At 46.7% G+C, this 25,948-nt stretch overlaps 1 protein-coding gene across 1 annotated transcript in view; it reads right to left on the reverse strand.

Annotated features, from left to right (window-relative positions):
• LOC140425847 (MAM and LDL-receptor class A domain-containing protein 1-like) overlaps positions 1-25,948 on the reverse strand; it is a 659,308-nt gene that overhangs the window by 445,607 nt on the left and 187,753 nt on the right. The window contains exons 12-14 of the mRNA XM_072510232.1: positions 16,508-16,678; positions 9,227-9,350; positions 7,139-7,252 (exon numbers count right to left, since the gene is read on the reverse strand). Coding sequence (XP_072366333.1) covers positions 7,139-7,252; positions 9,227-9,350; positions 16,508-16,678 — 409 coding nt within the window. The remainder of the gene's footprint in view (positions 1-7,138; positions 7,253-9,226; positions 9,351-16,507; positions 16,679-25,948) is intronic.

Consider the following 25,948-nt stretch of genomic DNA (forward strand, 5'->3'; position numbering starts at 1 on the left):
AACATATGAAGTTCTTTGCCATTTGGATAACTGAGCCCAAGAGATAATTCGGGAGCATTTATTAGTTTTTGCTAGGAGTAAGCACAAGTGTGAGAAATTGAAAGGTGAAGAAATAATTTATGGACTTTATCATTCTTTTCTCAAACTCTACCTAATTCCCAGGGAAAGCATTCCTTTATTGCAAGAGATGATAGAGTCACTCTTGAAGCAGGGAAAGCGAAGGCACGGCCAGTGAGAAAGCCAGACAATTCTTGGCGGAGCCAGCCTGGACAGGCCCAGGCACATACAATACAGCACAGTGAATATAATACAATAATGTAGTTTACCACACAGCCCACTTGATTACTACCTCTTCTACAAACATTCAATCCCTCCTGCACTGATGAACCATGGCGGCCATGTGTACCATCTCCAAGGTGCACTGCAGGAACTTACCAAGGTTCTTTAGACAGCACTTTCCAAACCCACGGCCATCTAGAAGGACAAGAGCAGCAGATACCTGGCGAACACCACCATTTGGAGGTTTCCCATCAAGTCACTCATCATCCTGACTTGGAAATGTATCACCGTTCCTTCACTGTCGCTGGGTCAAAATCCTGGAATTCCCTTCATAGCAACACTGTTTTTGTACCTACTGTGGAACTCTAGCAGTTCAAGAGGGCAGCTTACCACCACCTTCTCAACAGCACTGAGAGATGGGCAATAACTGCTGGCCTAGCCTGTGATGCTCACAACCATAAAGTAATTTAAAAAAGGCATCCAGTAGCTTCTGCCTCTCGCATTCTGCAGGGGGAAGATGAGATTTATTCAATTTGTGAATGGCATTTGTTAGCTATGTTTTGGGCAGTAGGTTATTTAATTTACTTTACACGCCTATAAAGAGTCAACTTCCATTCAAAGCATGCTCCGTTAAATTAAATTGATAAAACCGGGAGACACTTTAGTATCATCAAAGAGAAAGAGCAAATTAATCCTGGAATTACTTCACAGAGGTTTAGACATGAGCCCATACGGTATTACCCTTCTTTCAATGAAAATGTGTAAAGCTCATCCTCACAAGTATCCTTTACCATTGATGGATTTTGAACAACATCCAATTCTTCAAGTTCCTATTGAAGAAGCTCTTCATGTTTATATTGATGGTTTGTCATACTCTTGTCAAAGAGTTCCTCATGCAGGATTTGCAGTGGCATTGCCTGAACATTCCTTCAAGTTCAAGTGTCTTTGCATTCTCAGTTTACAGAATTGATAGCTTTATTCATCTCAGTTAAAGAAACAGCTTGCTATCCTGTGAATGTCTGGTCTGAGAGTGCTGATGTGACTAATATCATGATGACTCTTGCTCTTGATAACAACATTTCTAATTACTCCTCAGACAGTAGATTTTTGGTCCATGGACTATGTTTTCATTTTCTTTGGCAGGTTTTGAAAGAGGAAGTTGGCGTGATACCTCAGTAAAGTCACAGCACAGCACAGACGCCAGGGGCTGGATTCTCCGCAGCCCCGCGCCAAAATCACGTTTGGCACGGGGGCGGAGAATCCATTTTTACGTGGGGAACGTGGCCGGAGCCGCTCCCGCGATTCTCCGGTCCTGGAGAATCACTCGTGCGCGGATTACGTGGCGCGGCTGGGGGGGGGGGGCCCAGTGATTCTCCGGGCAAACTGGCGGAGTTCCCGGTGCCGTGGTTCTAACCACGTTTTGCCTGTCGGGAACATCGCACCCACTGGCTGAAGAAATTCCTCCTCATTTCTGTTCCAAAGGATCGAGCCTTTAGTTTGAGATTGTGTCCTCTGGTTCTAGTTTTTCCTACAAGTGGAAACATCCTCTCCACATCCACTCTATCCGGGCCTTGCAGTATCCTGTAAGTTTCAATAAATTTCCCCCTCATCCTTCTAAATTCCAAGGAGTACTGACCCAGAGTCCTTAACCATTCCTCATACGATAAGCTCTTCATTCCAGGGGTCATTCTTGTGAACCTCCGCTGGACCCTTTGCAAGGCCAGCACATCCTTCCTTGGATACGGGGCCCAAAACTGCTCACAATACTCCAAATGGGGTCTGACCAGAGCCTTATATAGCCTCAGAAATACTTCCCTGGTCTTGTATTCTACCCTCTCGACATGAATTCTAACATTGCCTTCCTAACTGCCAACTGAACCTGCACGTTAACCTTAAGATAATCATGGACAAGGACTCCCAAGTCCCTTTGTGCTTCTGATTTCCTAAGCATCCCCCCATTTAGAAAATAGTCTATGCCTCCATTTCACCTTCCAAAGTGCATGACCTCACACTTTTTCACATTGTATTCCAGCTGCCACTTCTTTGCCCACTCTCCTAGCCTGTCCAAGTCCTTCTGCAGCCACCCTGCTTCCTCAATACCTGCCCCTCTACAGATCTTTGTATCATCTGCAAACTTAGCAACAGTGCCTTCAGTGTCTTCTTCCACATCATTAATTTATATTCTGAAAAGTTGTGGTTCCAGCACCAACCCCTGAGGCACACCACTGGTCATCAGTTGCCATTCTGAAAAAGACCCCTTTATCCCCACTCTCTCCCTTCTGCCAGTCAGCCAATCCTCTATCCATGTCAGGATCTTACCCTTAACACCATGGGCTCTTAACTTATTTAACAGTCTCCTAAGTGGCACCTTGTCAAAGGCCTTCTGGAAATCTAAATAAATCACGTTCACTAGTTCTCCTTTGTCTAAATTCCTTGTTACTTCCTCAAAGAACTCTAACAGATTTGTCAGACGTGACCTCCCTTTGACAAAACCGTGCTGACTCAGTCCTATTTTTTCATGCACATCCAATTACTCCGCGATCTCATCTTTAATAATAGACTCTAAAATCTTACCAATGACTGAAGTCAGGCTAACCGGCCTATAATTTCCCGTCTCCTGCCTCCCTCCCTTCTTAAACAGCGGTGTTACATTAGCCACTTTCCTGTCCTCTGGGACCCTTCCTGCATCCAGTGATTCCTGAAAGATCATCACCAATGCCTCAACAATCTCCTCAGCTATCTCTTTTGGAACCCTGAGGTGTAGTCCATCCGGTCCCGCTGATTTATCCACCTTCAGATCTTTCAGTTTCCCCAGAACCTTCCCCTTAGTGATGGTCACTGCACTCACCTCTGCCCCATGATTCTCCTGGAGCTCTGGCATCCCACTGGTGTCTTCCACCAGGAAGACTGATGTAAAGTAACTATTCAGTTCCTCTGCATTTCTTTGTTTCCTATTGTTACTTTTCCAGCCACATTTTCCAGTGGTCCAATGTCTAGTTTTGCCTCTCTCTTACCTTTTATATATTGAAAAAAACTCTTCCTATCTTCCTTTATATTACTAGCGAGCTTGCACTCATAGAACATAGAACATAGAACGATACAGCGCAGTACAGACCTACCTCTGACCTCTGTCCTATATCTATTACCCCTCAGTTTAAAGTTATGTCCCCTCGTGCTAGCCATTTCCATCCGCGGGAGAAGGCTCTCACTGTCCACCCTATCTAACCCCCTGATCATTTTGTATGCCTCTATTAAGTCTCCTCTTAACATTCTTCTCTCTAACGAAAAAAAACCTCAAGTCCATCAGCCTTTCCTCATAAGATTTTCCCATGAGGTGACCAGAACTGTACGCAATACTCCAAATGCGGCCGTACCAGAGTTTTGTACAGCTGCAACATGACCTCATGACTCCGGAACTCAATCCCTCTACCAATAAAGGCCAACGCTCCATCGGCCGTCTTCACATCCCTATCAACCTGGGTGGCAACTTTCAGGGATCTATGTACATGGACACTGAGATCCCTCTGCTCATCCACACTTCCAAGAACTTTACCATTAGCCAAATATTCAGCATTCCTGTTATTCCTTCCAAAATAAATCACCTCACACTTCTCTACATTAAACTCCATTTGCCACCTCTCAGCCCAGCTCTGCAGCTTACCTATGTCCCTCTGTAACCTGCAACATCCTTCCGCACTGTCGACAACACCACCGACTTTAGTGTCGTCTGCAAATTTACTCACCCACCCTTCTGCGCCCTCCTCTAGGTCATTTATAAAAATGACAAACAGCAACGACCCCAGAACAGATCCTTGTGGTACGCCACTTGTAACTGAACTCCATTCTGAACATTTCCCATCAACCACCACCCTCTGTCTTCTTTCAGCTAGCCAATTTCTGATTCACATCTCTAAATCACCCTCAATCCCCAGCCTCCGTATTTTCTGCAATAGCCTACCGTGGGGAACCTTATCAAACGCTTGGGAACCTTATCAAACCAAATCATATTTCATCATCTCCCCCCTTATTGATTTTTTAGTTGTCCTCTGCTCGCTTTTAAAGGTTTCCCAATCCTCTGGCTTCCCACTAATGCTCGCCACTTTGTATGCTTTTTCTTTTGCTTTTATCCGGTCTTTTTATCCTATCCTCGTCATCCATGGATGCCTCATCCTCCCCTTAGCATGTTTCCTCCTCCTTGGGATGAATTTCTGTTGTGCCTCACAAATAACTCCCAAAACTCCTGCCATTGGTGTTTCACTGTCTTCCCTGCTAGGCTTCTTTTCCAATCAACTCTGGCCAATTCCTCCCTCATGTCTTTGTAGTTACCCTTATTTAATTGTAATATCATTAAATCTGATTGCAGCTTCTCCCTCTCAAATTGCAGGTTAAATTCTATGATATTGTGGTCACTGCTCCCTAAGGGTTCCTTCACCTTAAGTTCCCTAATCAGGTCTGCCTCATTACACATCACCAAATCCAGAATTGCCTGTTCCCTATCTCCTGATTTATTTTCTGCCCCACATCCTGACTACCTTAGGCAGTGATGGTCATGAATTATAGTAAGAAGGAAAATATGAGGGTCAAATTCCAATCGTGGATTAATTTAATCCAGCAGTTTATCGTATAAGGTTTCTCAGGATATAGGAAAGTGACAATACGGTCTGATATAAATCATATTAAAACTTCAAATGAGCAAGTCGTGCACTTTGGTCTTTTTCAAATGATGTGAAATCTTCAACATCTGAGGCTTTGAAGAAACAAAATTAAACTTAGAGATGCATACTTGTAATGCATGTTTGCAGAGGGAGGGGATTGATTATCTCAGCCTCAAGGTGTGAAGCCTGTTTGAATTCACCTTGTTCACATATTTGTGTAATAAATAAGGCTTAAGTTATCAAATTGTATTGTACATATGCTTAGTGATGTAAAGTCTTGATTTGTATGCATTACCGGAATGTTGTTAAGAAAGTGCCTCTCTCAAGGTGCCAAAATACAGTTACATGGCTTTGAGATAATACACGGGAGTGAACTGATGTTGTAGTTGGACATGTTTTACATATTTGGGCTCCAGTGAATCTAGCAAATGCAGTAAACAGAAATCATGACAGCAATACTAATTGGTTAGAAGAATGGTCTGAATGATGGATCAATCAAGAATTATAAATATTTGATGAGTCATTGTTAGTTGTATTGACACAGATGCATAAACATGAGTTGGATGTTGCAAAAGCTGCCTGCAAGGAAGGTATGAAGTGGAAAAATATGAGGCTATGCACTTTGGAAGGAGGAATGGAGGCATATAAGGGGATCAATAAGGGGATCAGGGGTATGGGGAGAAGACAGAAGAATGGGGATGAGAAAAATATCAGCCATGATTGAATGGTGGAGCAGACTCGATGGGCCGAGGGGCCTAATTCTGCTATGTCTTATGGTCTTATAAAGATAGGGAAGCATCACTGAGGTTTTTGCGCTTGCAATTTAGCATGTGTATGGTCCATTGCAGTCAATGGGTAATAGGTAGGGGCTGCCATAAAAGTATCTGCCAGAAGTATCTAAAATATTTGTCACAGGTTGAGGATTGCCGTAAGAATCCAGATCAATGTTAGAATCTAGTATTTGGGTTAATGGTAATTGCCTGAAGAGAATGCCTTTGATAGTCAACTGTTTCCACCAATGAGAGAGAGAGAGAAAGAAGATCCACTAGAGTTGAAGTCTTAAAGTTGGAAGGGCTTGTATGTATGTTAGAGACAGGCTGGCTAAGTTCAAATATGAAATGACGTCATGAGGCAAGGGATCTGGTTCAAGGAACCAAGAAGAGAAATCCCAAGCAGCCCCAGGATCCATAGAATGTCTTTGTTGTCCAATAAATCTGGTTAGTTTGCATTCTAGATTACTGATTATCATTTTTTGACAATGATTATTCTTCAACAAGAATTTATTCACTCTGAAGTTTACTATAGTGTCCAAATTCCTACAAGCCCCTCATTCTTGAAACTATTCTTGTAAACTTTTTCTGTACTCTCCACATTGCCTTTACATCCTTACTAAATTATGGTCCCCAGAATTGGACACAATACTTCAACTGAGGCAGAACAAGTGTTTTATGAAGGTCCACCATAAATTACTTGCTTTTATACTCTATTTATAAGGCCCATTGTGAGGATTGACTGAGAGTCCAGCAATCTATTACTCTTTGAACCACCTGAGCCCCAAAGAAAATATTGCTTGATTGACATATCTGACTCTGATCCCTGCTGTCGGTGTTTATTTTCACAAGGGTAAGAGGTTTCAAGTGCTTTCAGTTTCTGACATTGATACTTTAAAGGCCCTGGATGATTGACACTTTTAATGCCCAGTAATAAAAGGTATTTTCTTAACATAGAGGAAAGTAATGAATTAATTACTTTTTAAAAGTTTTTTTAACATCCTATTGTCACTGTAGGGTTCATTGTTTGTATATAGTGTATCGTGGGTGAATGGACAAGGAATTACCACAGCTTGGCATGGGGCCATAAGGGCTCATGATCGGTGGATGGGGGAATGTGGCCTGGCATGGATGGCATGGGGGGGCCAAGGGTGCAGTTTGAGGATATAGCTTGGCATGAGATTCATGAGGGGCCATGGGGGTTGAGTGGTGCATAGCTTGGCATGGGGCATAAGGTGGCATGGATGGGGCATGGATTGAGTGGTGCATATCCTGGCATGGGACATAAGGTGACATGGATGGGACATGGAAATTGAGGGGGTGAGGCTCGAAAGCTTTTCTTGCTCATTATAACGGGGACAAATTTCCAACACCGAGGAGGGCTTTCTAAACACTCTGCCTCAGCACCCAGCTGTTCTTGGGGCTGTCTCTCACCTCTTTCCTGGATCAGCAGTGTGAACTCGTCCCGGGCAATGAAGATCACAGCTTTGGAAGCACTTTCGCCCGAGTTAGGTGCATGAAGCTGGGAATTTTTCCAACTCTTGAACCCTCAAGAGTATTGAAAGTCAGAGAGATCTAGGAGTACAGGTCCACAGGTCACTGAAAGGGGCCACACAGGTGGAGAAGGTAGTCAAGAGGGCATACGGCATGCTTGCCTTCATTGGCCGGGGCATTGAGTATAAGAATTGGCAAGTCATGTTGCAGCTGTATAGAACCTTAGTTAGGCCACACTTGGTGTACAGTGTTCAATTCTGGTCGCCCCACTACCAGAAGGATGTGGAGGCTTTAGAGAAGGTGCAGAAGAGATTTACCAGAATGTTGCCTGGTGTGGAGGGCATTAGCTATGAGGAGCGGTTGAATAAGTTTGGTTTGTTCTCACTGGAACGACGGAGGTTGAGGGGCGACCTGATAGAGGTCTACAAAATTATGAGGGGCATAGACAGAGTGGATAGTCAGAGGCTTTTCCCCAGGGTAGAGGGGTCAATTACTAGGGGGCATAGGTTTAAGGTGAGAGGGGCAAGGTTTAGAGTAGATGTACGAGGCAAGTTTTTTACACAGAGGGTAGTGGGTGCCTGGAACTCACTACCGGAGGAGGTGGTGGAAGCAGGGACGATAGTGACATTTAAGGGGCATCTTGACAAATACATGAATAGGATGGGAATAGAGGGATACGGACCCAGGAAGTGTAGAAGATTGTAGTTTAGTCGGGCAGCATGGTCGGCAAGGGCTTGGAGGGCCGAAGGGCCTGTTCCTGTGCTGTACATTTCTTTGTTCTTTGTTCTTGTTCTTGCTATCTACCTCATAGAACATAGGACATACAGTGCAGAAGGAGGCCATTCGGGCCATCAAGTCTGCACCGACCCACTTAAGCCCCCACTTCCACCCTAACCCCGTAACCCAATAACCCCTCCTAACCATAGCCAACCTACTGGGCAGCAAGGTAGCATTGTGGATAGCACAATTGCTTCACAGCTCCAGTTTCCTCCCACAGTCCAAAGATGTGCATGTTAGGTGGATTGGCCATGATAAATTGCCCTCAGTGTCCAAAATTGCCCTTAGTGTTAGGTGGGGTTACTGGGCTATAGATTTCATAGAATTTACAGTGCAGAAGGAGGCCATTCAGCCCATCGAGTCTGCACCGGCTCTCGGAAAGTGCACCCTACCGAAGCCCACACCTCCACCCTATCCCATAACCCAGTAACCCCACCCAACACTAAGGGCAATTTTGGACATTAAGGGCAATTTAACATGGCCAATCCACCTAATCTGCACATCTTTGGGCTGTGGGAGGAAACCGGAGCACCCGGAGGAAACCCACGCACACACGGGGAGGACGTGCAGACTCCAAGCCGAGAATCGAACCTGGGACCCTGGAGCTGTGAAGCAATTGTGCTATCCACAATGCTACCGTGCTGCCCCAATGGGGATAGGGTGGAGGTGTTGACCTTGGGTAGGGTGCTCTTTCCAAGAGCCGGTGCCGACTCGATGGGCCGAATGGCCTCCTTCTGCACTGTAAATTCTATATCTATGTAAACCTTTTTGGTCACTAAGGGCTGTTTATCATGGCCAATCCACCTAACCTCGGTGATTAAAATCCAGGCCAAAATTCTAGTATTCCTTGCACCTCTCCATTTGGCTGGTGGATAGATGGGTAATCAGCACGTGAGGCAGTACAGCAGTAAAATCTGGCACCCCAGGATACGTTTACATAATAATTAGTTCCTGGCTATGTAGGAATTGTATAACAACATAACACTTGCAAACCTGCTAAACAACTTTCAGTGTTTTTGTCACTTGATGAAATGAAATGAAAATCACTTATTGTCACAAGTAGGCTTCAATGAAGTTACTGAGAAAAGCCCCTAGTCGCCACATTCTGGCACCTGTTCGGGGAGGCTGGTACGGGAATTGAACCCGCGCTGCTGGCCTGGGTCTGCTTTAAAAGCCAGCAATTTAGCCGAGTGTGCTAAACCAGCCCCTTGATAATTAAATACATGAAACAAATTATCTTTAAATACTTGCCTTTGTGTTCCATGATGGAATTAGGACTCATTGTGTTAGATACAACACATCCTGGATTTAAACTAATATCATCAAGGGCAAAAAATGCATTTGGTGCTTCCGAGACACTGCCTTGTAGAATAACCTGTCACAAAAGTATATGAGAAAAATTGATCAATTATATATTTCTAACAATCAGGTATTATAAATTGCAAAGTTGCTATTTCACAGTGCTGTAAATATGTAAGTATGTAAAGTCGCCGTAGTCCCAGATGACAAGAGGCTGTTTTCCCCTTTGACAGGGAGAGCTGACAGGTGGTGATTTAACCTGAGGCTCACAATACCTCAGACAAGGGGCAAGGTTGAGAAGGCGGGGCCTTCATGAATAACCTCAGCCAGTACAGGAATTGAACCTGTGCTGCTGGCATCACAAACCAGCTGTTAGTCAACTGAGCACAGTACTACTTTGTGTACAAAGACTTGCATTAATACAGGAGTTTATAAACATGCCAAGACACTTCTCAGTAAGGTGGCAGTCATTCCATTCTTTATATTTCCCTTTTATTCTTGTATTCTCTGCCTACTCCTGCTCCTTATATTATTATGTTCTGAAGATCAGCTGGCAGTATGCTTCAAGGTGTTTACCAGGACCACCATTTACCCTAGTCATTTTCAATCCCAGGGTCACAACCCATGGGTGGGTTGCATGCGGGTGTCGGGAGGGTTGCTGGGCAATAATTTGTGACGTTCCTAATCCTGGGAAGAAGTGCCCAACAGTCGCGACTGGCTTTTGAAAATGTTGACTGCGACCGGCTTTCAGAATGCCGGCATCCCGCACGTGCATGCCCCCTCAGCAGTGTACAGGCCCAGAGCCCAGTGGGGCAGACTGCCTCCTCCTGATGTCAGCACACTGGCCCAGGAGCAGATTTTTTGTTTAACTGAGTCTTCCTGCCTGTAGCGGCAGCAGAGACCAGGTACACTGACAGCATGTGGCCTGATTCCTCCATTTTGTTAGCAGCAAGCAAGAAACAGGACTGAAGATTTTAAAACGGATCCTTTTGTAATAAGGAAGAGAGGGCCAGAGATACAAACAGGCCAGCATCTCACGATTAAATCTGCTGGAGAGAGCTACGCAGGAGAATCCACAGCAGGACAAAGTAGTGGTGGTGAGCTGCACAGGAGAATCCACAGCAGGACAAAGCAGCGCAGGTGTGAGCTCCAGGGCCTCTTGTGAACAGCCCATTAAGAAGAAGCTGAAATCAGGAACAAAGCAGTATAAAGATGATTTTTTAAGGGGTGGCTTTATTACTTGTTCCAATGCAAATCAGGATATGAAGCCCATGTGTGTTATATGCAGGGAAGTACTGACAAATGGAAATTTAATGATTTTTTTCAAAGGATGCAGCGAGAACATAAATCATCAACTAAAGTCCTCAGCAGAAATGTAACATTGAATGACAAAGCAAGTGAGGCTGTGAGGACCAAGCAGGCTCACCTGTCACATTAAAGGTAAGTGAAAATGGCAGGCCGCAAAGTTCGTGCGGCATAGGTCATGAAGGTCGGCTGACATGGGTCGCGAAGGTCAGTCAGCATGGGTCCCGAAGGATGGCCGGTTGGTGAAAATGGATCCCAGGGAAAAAGGCGTAAAACAATGACTTAAACCAAATCCTTTGCCTGTATGAGAAATCCTGTGGTCACCTTATAGAATTCCTACAGTGCAGAAGGAGGCTATTCGGCACATTGAGTCTGCACCAACCCTCTGAAAGAGCATCCTCCCCAGCCCACTCCCCTGCCCTATCCCCATAACCCCATTACATTAACTGGACACCAAGGAGCAATTTAGCATGGCCAATCCACCTAACCAGCACATTGTTGGACTGTGGAAGGAAACCGTAACAGCCCTAGGAAAACCATGCAAACTCCACACAGTCAACCAAGGCTGGAATTGAACCCAGGTCCCTGGCGCTGTGAGGCAGTAGTGCTAACCACTATGTCACCATGCCGTCCCTACTCCCGGCTTTCTTAGTTATTATGTTTTTAGTTCTTCAATATTATCCTTCTCATTAGTTTGCTCTGAGGATTGCTTTTACTTTTCTTCCAATTCCCCAACCTTTAGAATCATGGGCTGGATTCTCCACACCCCGACACCGAAATCTCGTTCGACGATGGGGAGGAGAATCTGTCTTCGCGCACGAAATTGGTACCGGCGCCGGTTTTGCAATTCTCCGCCCCCCCCCAAAATCGGTGTACTCCACACGTATTTACCGAGTATTTACCACCTCAGGCCGTTGCTTGAGCTCCGCCCTGCCATTCTCTGTCCCTGACGGGCCAAATTCCCGACGGTGTGGTTCTAACGTGCTCCCACCATCCGTGACACTCGCATGCCGGCTGCGGACTCAGTCCGGGGCCGCCACAGTCGGGGGAGGGTTAATCGGAGGGCAGGGGAGGGCTTCGTTCAGGGCGGGGGGCGATGTGCGTGGGCAGGTCCGGGGCGGATGAGCAGCCGATGCGGGGCACTATTTCGGCGGTCCAGGTCCGCTGGCTGGGTCCGCCATGGCGCAACCACTGGAAGCCAACGCTGTGCACATGCGCGCCCTCTGACCAGGAACTGCGGGGGACCGTACAGGCAGCTAGAGCTGCGAGCTGTACAAGAGCTGCCTGCTAGCCCCCTGCAAGACGATGAATCTGCGGCCTTTTCCCACCAGTTTTCTTGGCATAAAAGATCACAGTTTTCAACGGCGTGGGGACATAGTCCGAAAAACGGAGATCCAGCCCCATATGTCCATTACAGTGCGGAGCAGCATTTAAAAACTCAGAGTCACAACCCATGGGTGGGTGGCGGGTGGGGGTCAGGAGGGTCACTGAACGCTTGGTCATGGTGTTCATGTTCGTGAGTAAAGTGGCCAATGGAGTGATCAGCTTTTCAGAATGTCATCCGCGACAGGCTTTTAAGTTGAGAATGCTGGCCGCGACCGGTCTTTAAATGCAAGTGATGGAGATTTCCCGCCAGAAGCGATAGCAGAGATCAGGTCACATGTCAGCACATCCACTGACGTCACGAGCGCAGACCTGTGATTTGGGCACAAAATCACGGAAGAGGGATTCTTCCATTTTGTAGCAAGCAAGCAAAAGGACTGTGAAGCACCAAAGAAGGATCATTTTGTAATAAGGAAATGAGGGCCAAAGATACAGATAGACCTGGATCTCACAGTTGATTCTGTTGGAAAGAAATTCTCAGGGGAGTCCACAGCAGGACAAAGCTGTGCTGGTGTAAGCTGTATCCAGAGCTCTGGTGAACAACTTATTAAAAAGAAACAGAGGCGGGATTCTCCGACCACCTCGCCGGGTCGGAGAATCGCCGGGGTGCGGCATGAATCCCGCCCCCACCGGCTGCCGAATGCTCCGGCGCCGGGGATTTGGCGGGGGCGGGAATCACACCATGCCGGTTGGCGGCCGCTGGCAATGCACCCCCCCCCCCCCCAGCGATTCTCCGTATCGCGATGGGCCGAGTGGCCGCCCGTTTTGGTATTTGCCGGTGGGACCTGGCTGCACGGGCGGTCTCCAGGATCCTCGGGCGGGCCTGTGGCATGGGGGCACTCGATTCTTCCAAAATGGCCGACACGGAGATGAACCCCCCCTGCGCATGCACTGGGATGACACCAGCACACACTGGCGCTTCCGCGCATGCACCAACTCGCGCCAGCCGGCAGAGGACCTTCAGCGCCAGTTGGCATGGCGCCAAGCCCCTTCCCGCCGGCCGGCCTGGCGCAAGCCACTCCGGCGCCGGCCTAGACCCTGAAGGTGCATAGGATTCCACACTTTTGGTGCAGCCTGACATCGGAATGGTTCATGCCACTCCTCGGCGCCGGAGTTGCCCGCCGTGCCGATTCCCGCAGAATCCCACCCCAGAAATCAGGAACAAAGCAGTATAAAGATGATTTCTTGAACATAAGAACATAAGAACTAGGAGCAGGAGTAGGCCATCTGGCCCCTCGAGCCTGCTCCGCCATTCAATGAGATCATGGCTGATCTTTTGTGGACTCAGCTCCACTTTCCGGCCCAAATACCTTAACCCTTATACCCTTTATTCTTCAAAAAACTATCTATCTTTATCTTAAAAACATTTAATGAAGGAGCCTCAACTGCTGCACTGGGCAAGGAATTCCATAAATTCACAACACTTTGGGTGAAGACGTTCCTCCTAAACTCAGTCCTAAATCTACTTCCCTTTATTTTGAAGCTATGCCCCCTAGTTCTGCTTTCACCCACCAGTGGAAACAACCTCCCCGCATCTATCCTATCTAATCCCTTCATAATTTTACATGTTTCTATAAGATCCCCCCTCATCCTTCTAAATTCCAATGAGTACAGTCCCAGTCTACTCAACCTCTCCTCATAATCCAACCCCTTCAGCTCTGGGATTAACCTAGTGAATCTCCTCTGCACACCCTCCAGTGCCAGTACGTCCTTTCTCAGGTAAGGAGAACAAAACTGAACACAATACTCCAGGTGTGGCCTCACTAACACCTTATACAATTGCAGCATAACATCCCTAGTCTTCAACTCCAACCCTCTAGCAATGAAGGACAAAATTCCATTTGCCTTCTTAATCACCTGTTGCACCTGTAAACCAACTTTTTGCGACTCATGCACTAGCACACCCAGGTCTCTCTGCACAGCAGCATATTTTAATATTTTATCATTTAAATAATAATACCTTTTGCTGTTATTCCTACCAAAATGGATAACCTCACATTTGTCAACATTGTATTCCATCTGCCAGACCCTAGCCCATTCATTTAACCTATGCAAATCGCTCTGCAGACTTCCGGTATCCTCTGCACTTTTTACTTTACCACTCATCTTAGTGTCGTCTACAAACTTGGACACATTGCACTTGCCCCCAACTCCAAATCATCTATGCAAATTGTGAACAATTGTGGGCCCAACACTGATCCCTGAGGGACACCACTAGCTACTGATTGCCAACCAGAGAAACACCCATTAACCCCCACTCCTTGCTTTCTATTAATTAACCAATCCTCTATCCATGCTACTACTTTCCCCTTAATGCCATGCATCTTTATCTTATGCAGCAACCTTTTGTGTGGCACCTTGTCAAAGGCTTTCTGGAAATCCAGATATACCACATCCATTGGCTCCCCATTATCTACCGCACTGGTAATGTCCTCAAAAAATTCCACTAAATTAGTTAGGCACGACCTGCCCTTTATGAACCCATGCTGTGTCTGCCCAATGGGACAATTTCCATCCAGATCCTTGCTATTTCTTCCTTGATGATAGATTCCAGCATCTTCCCTACTACCGAAGTTAAGCTCACTGGCCTATAATTACCCGGTTTCTGCCTACCTCCTTTTTGAAACAATGGTGTCACATTTGCTAATTTCCAATCCGCCGGGACCACCCCAGAGTCCAGTGAATTTTGGTAAATTATCACTAGTGCATTTGCAATTTCCCTAGCCATCTCTTTTAGCACTCTGGGATGCATTCTATCAGGACCAGGAGACTTGTCTACCTTTAGCCCCATTAGTTTGCCCATCACTGCCTCCTTAGTGATAACAATCATCTCAAGGTCCTCACCTGTCATTGCTTCATTTCCATCAGTCACTGGCATGTTATTTGTGTCTTCCACTGTGCAGACCGACCCAAAAAACCTGTTCAATTCCTCAGCCATTTCCTCATCTCCCATTATTAAATCTCCCTTCTCATCCTTGAAAGGACCAATATTTACCTTAGCCACTCTTTCTTGTTTTATATAATTGTAGAAGCTTTTACAATCTGTTTTTATATTCTGAGCAAGTTTAGTCTCATAATTTATCTTAGTCTTCTTTATGGCTTTTTTAGTAGCTTTCTGTTACCCCCTAAAGATTTCCCAGTCCTCTAGTCTCCCACTAATCTTTGCCACTTTTTATGCTTTTTCCTTCAATTTGATACTCTCCCTTATTTCCTTTGATATCCACGGTCGATCTTCCCTCTTTCTACCGTCCTTCCTTTTTGTTGGTATAAACCTTTGCTGAGCACTGTGAAAAATCGCTTGGAAGGTTCTCCACTGTTTCTCAACTGTTTCACCATAACATCTTTGCTCCCAGTCTACCTTAGCTAGCTCTTCTCTCATCCCATTGTAATCCCCTTTGTTTCAGCACATTCCCTCCATTCCTTCTTATATTCTCCCACATCACAATTTGCAAAGGATCACCAATCCGTTAGCTTTTTATTGGTTTCAGGAACACATTCAATTTATTAAGAATTCTATGTCGTTGAACTTCAAGTCTCTTTGGACTTCTGAGCTTTTCACCATTTAGAAAGTACTGCTGCAGCTGAATGCAGCAGCCAATCTGTGCTAACATTCATTCATTACACAGCAGATACGAGGTGGATGACTAGTGGATAATTGTGCCATATGGGACCTGTCCTGGAATGTATTTGATGTCTAAAGGAGTGTTGCGGTGAACACTGGGGGTCATGTGACCTCCCCGACCGAGGCCTCGGCAAACCTCAGAGGCCACGTGACGCCCAGCCTGTCAGGGCAAAGCGCATGCAATTCCAGCAAGCTGGAGTGGTTAAAACCTACAGAACATATCCAGTCTGGGAGAAGAGTTAGAGTCACAGGCTGGTACTGTAATGTTCCTTGATACTTTCTATAAACATGTTTTGCCTCTAAATAAACGGTCTGTTGCTGTTATCCGCTGATGATTTCCTGGAGTTCCTATTAGTACAGGGAGTATTTCTCCTAGAATTCCGCACTTTCTCACTACTACACTGGACTGTCCTCTTTGATTATGAGCTTAAACGCTGATACAGGCTGGAACATAGAAGAATACTACCAACTGAGCCAAGCTGAAAACAATGCAAACACTGAAAAACATGGAGACAAATGCATTAAGCTCAGTATGAACATAAGAAACATGCTAGCTGTAGCATGTTGCTACAATTAGAAATTAGAAGTAGATAGATATAGACAAACAGGAAAAACAATTTGCTTCCAGGAGTCTCTTTCACCATATCCCTCAGCCTTTCCTCTCTTCAGGAACACGTATACAGTTGTCTGTTACACATTTCACTTTCTGCTTCAATGGCCTTGCCTGATAGATTAATTATTCCACAGCTCTGTTATATTTTGCTTGGTTGAATTACCCCTGATCTCCTTCCTTACCCTAAATTCCTCCACTTTAGACTTGTATAAATAAAACAAAGTTCAGATTCCCCAGAACAGTAACGGTTATAGATAACGGTACATTCCAGCAGTTCTCATGTTCATTTTCACCACTTTGGTCTCCTCACCTGGAAAGTTGTCACGGTCTCTGTTCCGCTGGGTATCATGGGAATCTCGAACTTTGTCCAACTTTGGCTGGTTGGTTTAGTGAGGTCGGCAGCTCTTTTCATATGCCCTCCAGTTCTTATATATACTGACATGTTAGCTCCTTCTGTCATTTGGTACCAGAACCTTATCTGCTTCAAAATTAAAGAGAATGCTTAGAATGAATAACTAAATTGAAACATAAGTTAAATCCACTATGTATTGGAGCATTAAAAAAATCCATGTAACACATGTTATTCTAAATTCCTGGAGCAATTTGTTCCACAATTAACAATACATTGGGAACACCTGTTACAAAGGATTGACTTTACTTGTGAACCCGAGCAAACTACACGGGATTATTAATGAATCATTGATCAGAGGTGTTCTGTTCAGTCCACAAGCATCATGGAAGCCTCCGTTGGCCTGCCATTTTAATTCTTCCACCCGCCTCGCTCTCACTTCGACCTTTTTGTTCTTGACCAATTGCACTGCTGTAACGAAGCTCACCCAAGTTTGAGATGTTCAGTAAGGCACTTTACATGCCTCCAGAACCAACATTGGCTGGAGTTTTCTGGCCCCTCCCACTGGTCAAACTTTCCAGTCCCGTCGAAGTCAATGGACGTTTGCCGCATCCGCCATAAAATTCCAGTCATTGATTTCAAAAATGTTGGTCCATAATCTCTGCACCCATTTTGTTATCTTTTATTTAAGTATTTCACTTGTTTTTCCATTTAGATGGCAGGCCATCATTCACATCTCAAACGACGCTTCGTTTTACACCTCTCCAGCATAGCAGAAATCCCAAAAATGGCTGGAAATTGTATGGCCCGTCCCGAACACAGCATTTCCCATTTTCGTGGGGGCGGGGGTGGGCCGGGGTTTGCGGATGCACTATTTACGGAGGCAGCTGGCCATTTAAATCACCAACTGCTTCCACGGAGGTGGGATTTTCATATGCCCTCTGTGAAACTACACAAACTTATGAAAGTCCCAAAAACTCAACATTGAAGATAGCCTTGAGGAGTTTAGAAAGTACAGGGATCAAGTAAAAAAAAATCAGGAAATCAAAGAGGGGGCATAAAAACATGTCAGCAAGCAAGATTAAGGAAAACCCAAAGATGTTTTATCAGTATATATAGAGCAAAAGTTGGGCATCACGGTAGCACAGTGGGTAGCACTGTTGCTTCACAGCTCCATGGTCCCAGGTTCGATTCCCGGCTTGGGTCACTGTCTGTGAGGAGTCTGCACGTTCTCCCTGTGTCTGTGTGGGTTTCCTCCGGGTGCTCCAGTTTCCTCCCATAATCCAAAGATGTGCAGGTTAGGTGGATTGGCCATGCTAAATTGTCCTTAGTGTCCAAAAAAAGGTTAGGTGGGGTTACGGGAATGGGATGAAGGTGTGGGCTTAAATAGGGAGCTCTTTCCAAGGGCCGGTGCAGAATCGATGGGCCGAATGGCCTCCTTCTGCACTGTAAATCCTATGATAATCTATGATAAAAAGGATAGTTAGCCGAAAGTGGGGGCTGTCAGAGATGAATAAGGGAACTTGTGTGAAGAAGCAGAGGATATGGGAAAAGTTTTAAACATTATTTTTGTCTCCCTATTCAAAAAGGACAGAGATGATGCAGATATAGTAATCCAAGAGGAGCAGGGTGACATATTGGATAAAATAATCAGAGTGGGAGAGGAAATGTTAAAGGTGTTGGCATTCTTGAAAATGGATAAGTCGCCAGGGCTGGATAGATTGTTTCCTAGGATGTTGAAGGAGGTCAGGGAGATAATTGTAGATGCTCTGGGAATTATTTTCCAATCTTCACCAGACACATGGGAGGTGCCGGAAGACTAGAGGAATACAAATGTGGTTCCATTGTTTAAAAATGGTATAAAGTAAATGCCAAACAATTATAGGCTGGTTAGTCTTACTTTGGTGGTGGGCAAATTGTTAAAATCAATCCTGAGAGAGCAGATAAACTATCACTTAGAAAGGCATGGACTAGTCAGGGATAGTCATCTTGGCCTTAGAAGGTCATACCTTACAAATTTGACTGAATTTTTTGAGGAAGTGATAAGGAGGATCGATGCAGTTGATGTCGTCTACATGGATTTTAGTAAGGCATTTGACAAAGTCCCATATGGCAAATTTATCAAAAAGTTAAAGCCCATTGGATATAGGGAATGTGATGAATTGGTTCCAAGGTTGGCTTAGTAACAGGAAGCAAAGGGTAAAGGTCGATGGCTGCCCTTGCAAATGGAAAGCTGTTTCAAGTGGTATTCCGCAGGGCTCAGTGTTGGTATTACTGCTGTTTTTTTTAATATATTAATCATTTGGACTTGAATGTGGGAGGCACGATTGGGAAATTTACAGTCCACACAAAAAATGGCTGTGAGTGGATAGGGGCTGGTTTAGCACAGTGGGCTAAATAGCTGGCTTGTAATGCAGAACAATGGGAGCAGCGCGGGTTCAATTCCCATACCAGCCTTCCCAAATAGGAACCGGAATATGGTGACTAGGGGCTTTTCACAGTAACTTAATTGAAGCCTACTTGTGACAATAAGTGATTATTATTATTATTAGTGTAGAGGAAGCTGTAAGCTCCAAAATGGTATAGGTGGGTTGTGGAGTGGGAAGGGAAGTGGCAGATGGAGTTCAAGTCTGATAAGTATGAGGCAATGCATTTAGGGATGTCAAACAGTAAAAGGGAATACAAAATAAATGGGAATATACTGAAAGAGGTAGATGAATGAGAGATCTTGGCATGCAAGTGCACAGGTCCCTAAAGAAGCACAGATTGATAAGGTTGTAAAGATGGCAATTGGAATGTTATCCTTCATCGGCAGAGGTATAGAATACTGAAGTAGGGATATAATGATGGAACTATATATGACACTGTTAAAGCCACAACTGGAATGTTGTGTGCAGTTCTGGTCACCACATTACAGGAAGAATGTAATTGCTCTGGAGAGAGTGCAGAGAAGATTCACGAGAATGTTGCCAGGGCTGGAGAATTATAGCTACAAAGAGTGATTGGACAGGTTAGGGTTGTTTTCATTGGGTCAGAGAAGGCTGAGGGGTGACATGATTGAGGTATACAAAATTGTGATGAGTAGAGATAGAGTAGACAGGAGGAACTGTTTCCCTTGGCAGAGAGTTCAAAAACCAGGGGCGGGATTCTCCGCAATCGGCGCGATGTCTGCCGACCGGCGCCAAAAACGGCACGAATCAGTCCGGCATCGCGCCGCCCCAAAGGTGCGGATGTCTCCGCATCTTGAGCGGCCGAGCCCTCACCTTGAGGGGCTAGGCCCGAGCCGGACTGATTTCCGCCCCGCCAGCTGGCGGGAAAGGCCTTTGGTGCCCCACCAGCTGGCGCGAAACTGACTTTGCCGGGCGGCGCATGCGCGGGAGCGTCAGCGGCCGCTCACGGCATCCCCGCGCATGCACAGTGGAAGGGGTCTCTTCCGCCTCCGCCATGGTGGAGACCATGGCGAAGGCGGAAGGAAAAGAGTGTCCCCACGGCACAGGCCCGCCCGTGGATCGGTGGGCCCCGATCGCATTCCAGGCAAATGTGGGGGCACCCCCCGGGGCCAGATCGCCCCGCGCCCCCCCCCCCCCCAGGACCCCGGAGCCCACCTGCGCCGCCGTGTCCCGCCGTCCCAAAGGTGGTTCAATCCACGCCGGCTGGCGTGGGTTGACAGCGGCGGGACCTCGGCCCATCGCGGACCGGAGAATCGCCGGGGATCCCCGCCGACCGGCGCGCCGCGATTCCCGCCCCCGCCGAATCTCCGGTGGTGGAGAATTCGCGACACGGTGGGGGCGGGATTCACTCCGGCCCCTGGCGATTCTACGACCCGGTGGTGGTTCGGAGAATCACGCCCCACGTGTCATAGATTCAAGCTCAGTGGCAGAAAGATTAGAGAGGACATGAGGAAAAGCTTTTTTTGCAGAGGGTGTTTGGTGGGTGTTTCAAACTCGCTGCCTGAGTTTGTGGTGTAGACAGCGACACTAAACTCTTTTAAAAATACCTGGGTCTACACTTCAGGTGCTGTAAGTTGCAGTGCCATGGGCCACGTGCAGGCAGATGGGATTAGAAAGAGTGTCTTTGGTTCGGCATGGACAAGATGGACCGAATGCATGAAATGAAATGAAAATCGCTTATTGTCACAAGTAGGCTTCAAATGAAGTTACTGTGAAAAGCCCCTAGTCGCCACATTCCGGCGCCTGTTCGAGGAGGCTGGTACGGGAATCGAACCGTGCTGCTGGCCTACCTTGGTCTGCTTTAAAAGCCAGCGATTTAGCCCAGTGTGCTAAACCCCTTTTGTGTTGTATCATTTTTACAGTTCTATGGTTCTATGAGCAGATTAGACCAGGTAAGAGGTCTGTACTTAGTGGATTCATTTGATAGCCTCAGTACCCCTTTGGAGAGTAAAGTACCCATCTGTAGATGTGCTGTGGCACCTTTGGGAGAGGTAAAGCATCCTTTGGGAGAGGTAAAGAACTCTTTGGTTTATTAAAAGTAAGCATAATTATGTGTAAAAAGTGTATAAACTCATTGGAACTACCAAAGCTGTGAATGAAATGTCAAAGATCTGTCAAGCTGTCACAAAACTGTCAAAGGAAGCTAGGTGAGTTGGCATGGAGGAGGTTAAAGGACAAAAAGTGGTGATTAGAGGGCATGGGTTGGTATGAGTTGGCACAATGTTGGCATAGGGGCTATAAAGGCCATAGGAATGTGGGGGGAAAAGATTCTCAGCATCCATGGGAGTGAGTAGAGGGACCAGGTTCACATAAAGGGTATGAGGGTCCATGGGCATTGATAGAGGGGTCATGGGTTGAGATACATGTATGAGGGGCCAGGAGAGTTGGGTGGACTTATGTGGTGGCATAGGTTGGCAAGGATGGGACATGGGAATGGTGCGAGGGTTGAGTGCTTAGGGATGGAGAGTTGTTTTTTGTTGAAATCTTTAAAAAAATAACTTAAACACAATGCAGAAACACAGCGGCAGGCCACCCACCCAGCCCTCCTCTGCACCGGGCAGCCTCTGCACTCGTTCCGGAGACAGCATGCCGGACTTGTAATTCAGCTGTTTCCCGTAAAGGAAATCCCAACTGCAGGCAGCCATTTTGAAGGATCAGCTTTGCAGAGCCAGGAATTCTCCAGTTTCTGCAAACCCAAGTGGGACTGAAAATCTCAGCCTTTCTTTCTTTTGTCATTTAATGACTCCTGTTTTGCTCCCTACGACAGATCGTTCCTTTTGATCTTTGTATACCCTCCCACATTTCACCACCTTACGTCCTATTACATTTGTAACTTTTCCTATATTGACTTGAAATACTGGGGGTCATTTTGAGGCTAAGTTAGCAGTCTGTGGGATTGCTGATGCGGGTGGGATCTGGAGAGATTGCGTTTCCCGGTTTTCCACTCCCCTCGTGAGTGATGTCATGAGGTTCATGCCCACAAAAGGCGAGAAACTAATTTTAATGGCTATGCATGCATTTTAATATAATTAGCGAGCCCCTGTATCACATGATTCCCCCTCACTGAATATTCACACCTCACATCGGGGAGGTTTACAACACGTTTTAAAAAATGAGATTTGATCAAGAGGATCCCACCCAGAGACCCCTGGCACTCCCCTGGCACATGTAGGCACTGCCAGGTCAGCACAGTGCCAACCTGGGAGTGCCAACTTGTGCCAGGGAGTAGTGCCAGCGGTGGGCCTATATGGAGCTGGCTTTGCTGGCTCTATCATGCCCTGTCACGCCAGGCAGACGGCGAGAACCGTACCCATGTGTTTTTTTTCGCAGAGAGGCTCAAGATCTGGAGTGAACCTTGAACGAATATGGTAAGGTTCCACCCTTTATATCTGCTTCTCTCGCCACAGATGCTGCCTGACATGCTGAGTGTTTCCAGTATTTTCTGCTTCTATTACACCAGATCTCTGAATAGTGTTCCCTCAAAGACCTGCAGTGGAACTCTCTGTCAGCAGGATCCTCCGGTCTCCGGCAGCGCACCACCGCCCACAGATTTCCCGAATGCGTGCGGTGGCCACAATTGGGAACCCCATTGGCCGGCTGCAGAACAGAGAATCCTGCTGCTGGCGGGGACGGCCGTGCCGGAAACCCGGCGAATCCCGCCCCTGACCACTCTTCCCATTACCTATGCGCTCACTGGCAAGAATTTGAGATCTAAATTTGCTTCTCCCGACTGATTTCAGATAATCAGTTTTGTCATCTTAATCGGTTTATGTGTCAAATATTAGATGCTGAGAATGAGAGCCAAACAATATATTTCAGCAGGTATGTGACAATATGGTAATTTTAATTTGATATCATTACAATGAGCATTTGGTATACCTTGTCAACCTACACTTGCTAAACCTAATTTTATTATGTAAAACTCTAAAGAAGTCTCCACAATCTGTCATACAATTGTACATGTGCAGCATACAAAAACATTTCATTTGGATTTTCTTTTGTATAAAAGTCATTTTTGTGGACATAATGTAAGTCCATGTTACACTGTTACTGCAGTATGAGATTGAGCTGGAGAAAAATAATATAGATCACTGAACATGCACAACTCACTGTGAAATTGGACTTAGACAACAGCAAAATGAAGAAAAAACAATTGCAAGCTTTGATTGGAAATTATTTCTCATATCATAAGATATAGTTTGAAACTGGCTACAAAAACCTTTTATGAAGAACTATATAGGTCTCAGCCCCTAGAGGGAGAGGAGGGGATGCGGCAGTTCCTGGACCAGTTGAGGTTCCCGAAAGTGGAGGAGCAGGCGGTGGCAGGCCTGGGGGCGCCGATTGAGGTGGACGAGGTTATTAAGGGACTGGGAAGCATGCAAGCAGGGAAGGCCCCGGAGCCGGACGGGTTCCCGGTGGAATTCTACAGAAAATATGTGGACTTATTGGCCCCGTTGTTGGCGAGGACGTTCAATGAGGCCAGGGAAGGGGGGACACTACCCCCGACAATGTCGGTGGCGACGATATCGCCAATTTTGAAGAGGGACAAAGATTCGATGCAGTGTGGGTCCTATAGACCTATTTCACTATTGAACGTGGACGCCAAACTGCTAGCAAAGGTGCTGGCATTGAGGATAGAGGACTGTGTCCCAGGGGTGGTGCACGAAGACCAGACAGGGTTCGTAAAAGGGAGACAATTGAATGTTAACGTGCGACGGCTATTAGGGGTGATAATGATGCCCTCAGTGGAGGGGGAGGCAGAGATAGTGGCGGCAATGGACGCAAAGAAGACATTTGATAGGGTGGAGTGGGAGTATTTATGGGAAGTGTTAAGGAGGTTTGGGTTTGGGAACGGATTTATTCGCTGGGTTAGACTACTTTATGGGGCACCAACGGCAAGCGTAGTTACAGGTCGACATAGATCGGAGTATTTCCGATTATATAGGGGAACAAGACAGGGATGCCCGCTGTCTCCATTGTTGTTTGCGCTGGCAATTGAACCTCTGGCCATGGCGCTGAGAGACTCCAGGAAATGGAGAGGGGTGACTAGAGGGGGAGAAGAACACCGAGTCTCGTTATACGCGGATGACCTATTGTTATACGTGTCGGACCCAGCGGGGGGGATGATAGAGGTTATGCAAATTTTGAGGGGGTTCGGGGAATTCTCGGGGTATAGGCTAAACATGGGGAAGAGTGAATTATATGTGATACATCCAGGGGACCAGAGTAGAGAGATAGAAGGCTTACCGCTAAGGAAAGTGGAAAGAAACTTCCGATACTTGGGGATTCAGATCGCTAGGAGCTGGGGAACCTTGCACAGACTTAATCTGACACGGCTGGTAGAACAAACGGAGGAGGACTTTAAGAGGTGGGACATGCAACCTTTATCGCTGGCGGGCAGGGTGCAAGCAATTAAGATGATGGTCCTCCCGAGGTTCTTATTTGTATTTCAATGTCTCCCTATTTTAATCACCAGGACCTTTTTTAATAAAATAGATAGGAGCATTACGAGCTTTGTGTGGGCAGGGAAAGTTCCGAGAGTAAGGAGGGGGTTCCTTCAGCGCAGTAGGGACAGAGGAGGACTGGCACTACCGAACTTGGGAGATTATTATTGGGCCGCCAATGTGGCAATGATACGTAGATGGATGATGGAGGGTGAGGGAGCGGCGTGGAAAAGGCTGGAGAGAAGGTCCTGTAAAGGGACGAGTCTAGAGGCGCTGGTGACGGCGCCGCTACCGTTCTCACCGAAAAAGTACACCACGAACCCGGTGGTGGCGGCAACACTGAACATATGGGGACAGTGGAGGCGACAGAGAGGGGTGCGGGGAGCCCTGGTGGGGTCCCCTATCAGGAACAACCATAGGTTCGCCCCATGAAGAATGGATGGAGGATTTCAGAGCTGGTACCAGTTGGGAATTAGGAAGGTGGGAGATTTATTCATAGATGGGACTTTTGCGAGTTTGGGAGCATTGGAGGAAAAGTATAAGTTACCCCGGGGAAATTTCTTGAGATATATGCAGGTGAGGGCGTTTACTAGACAACAGGTGAGGGAATTTCCGCGGCTCCCGACACAGGGGATACAGGACAGGGTGCTTTCAGGGGTGTGGGTCGGAGAGGGCAAGGTGTCAGAGATTTATAGAGAGATGAGGGAAGAGGGGGAGGAGTCGGTGGGCGAACTAAAAAGAAAGTGGGAAGAAGAATTAGGGGAGGAGATAGAGGAGGGTATGTGGGCTGATGCCCTAAGCAGGGTAAACTCCTCTTCCTCATGCGCCAGGCTTAGCCTGATTCAATTTAAGGTGCTACATAGAGCACACATAACGGGGGCAAGATTGAGCAGGTTCTTTGGAGTGGAGGACAAATGTGGGAGGTGTGGCGGGAGCCCGGCAAACCACGCACATATGTTTTGGGCGTGCCCGGCACTGGAAGGGTATTGGAAGGGAGTGACGGGAGTGATTTCGCAGGTGGTGAAGGCCCGGGTCAAACCAGGCTGGGGGTTAGCTCTATTTGGAGTTGCGGAAGAGCCGGGAGTGCAGGAGGCGAAAGAGGCCGATGTCGTGGCCTTTGCGTCCCTCGTAGCCCGGCGCAGGATCCTACTCATGTGGAAGGAGGCGAAACCCCCCGGACTGGAGGCCTGGGTAAACGATATGGCGGGGTTTATTAAACTGGAGCAGATAAAGTTTGCCCTGAGAGGATCGGCTCAAGGGTTCACCAGGCGGTGGCAGCCATTTCTCGATTACCTAGGGGAACGTCAGAGGGAAGACAGATGACCAGCAGCAGCAACCCAGGGGGGAGTGGGGGGAGGGGGGGAGGAGGCTTAGTTGAGTATAGGTCAATAGAGTACGAGGTTTTGTTACTTGTATATTATTATTATTATTGTTAAAAAGTTAAAACATTTCTGTTTTGTTATTGTTATCGTTTCGCTTGTTTTGTAAGCGGGAAAAATGTTGCTCAG

This window comes from Scyliorhinus torazame, chromosome 6, assembly GCF_047496885.1.
Source record: "Scyliorhinus torazame isolate Kashiwa2021f chromosome 6, sScyTor2.1, whole genome shotgun sequence".
Taxonomy (NCBI): Eukaryota; Metazoa; Chordata; class Chondrichthyes; order Carcharhiniformes; family Scyliorhinidae; genus Scyliorhinus; species Scyliorhinus torazame.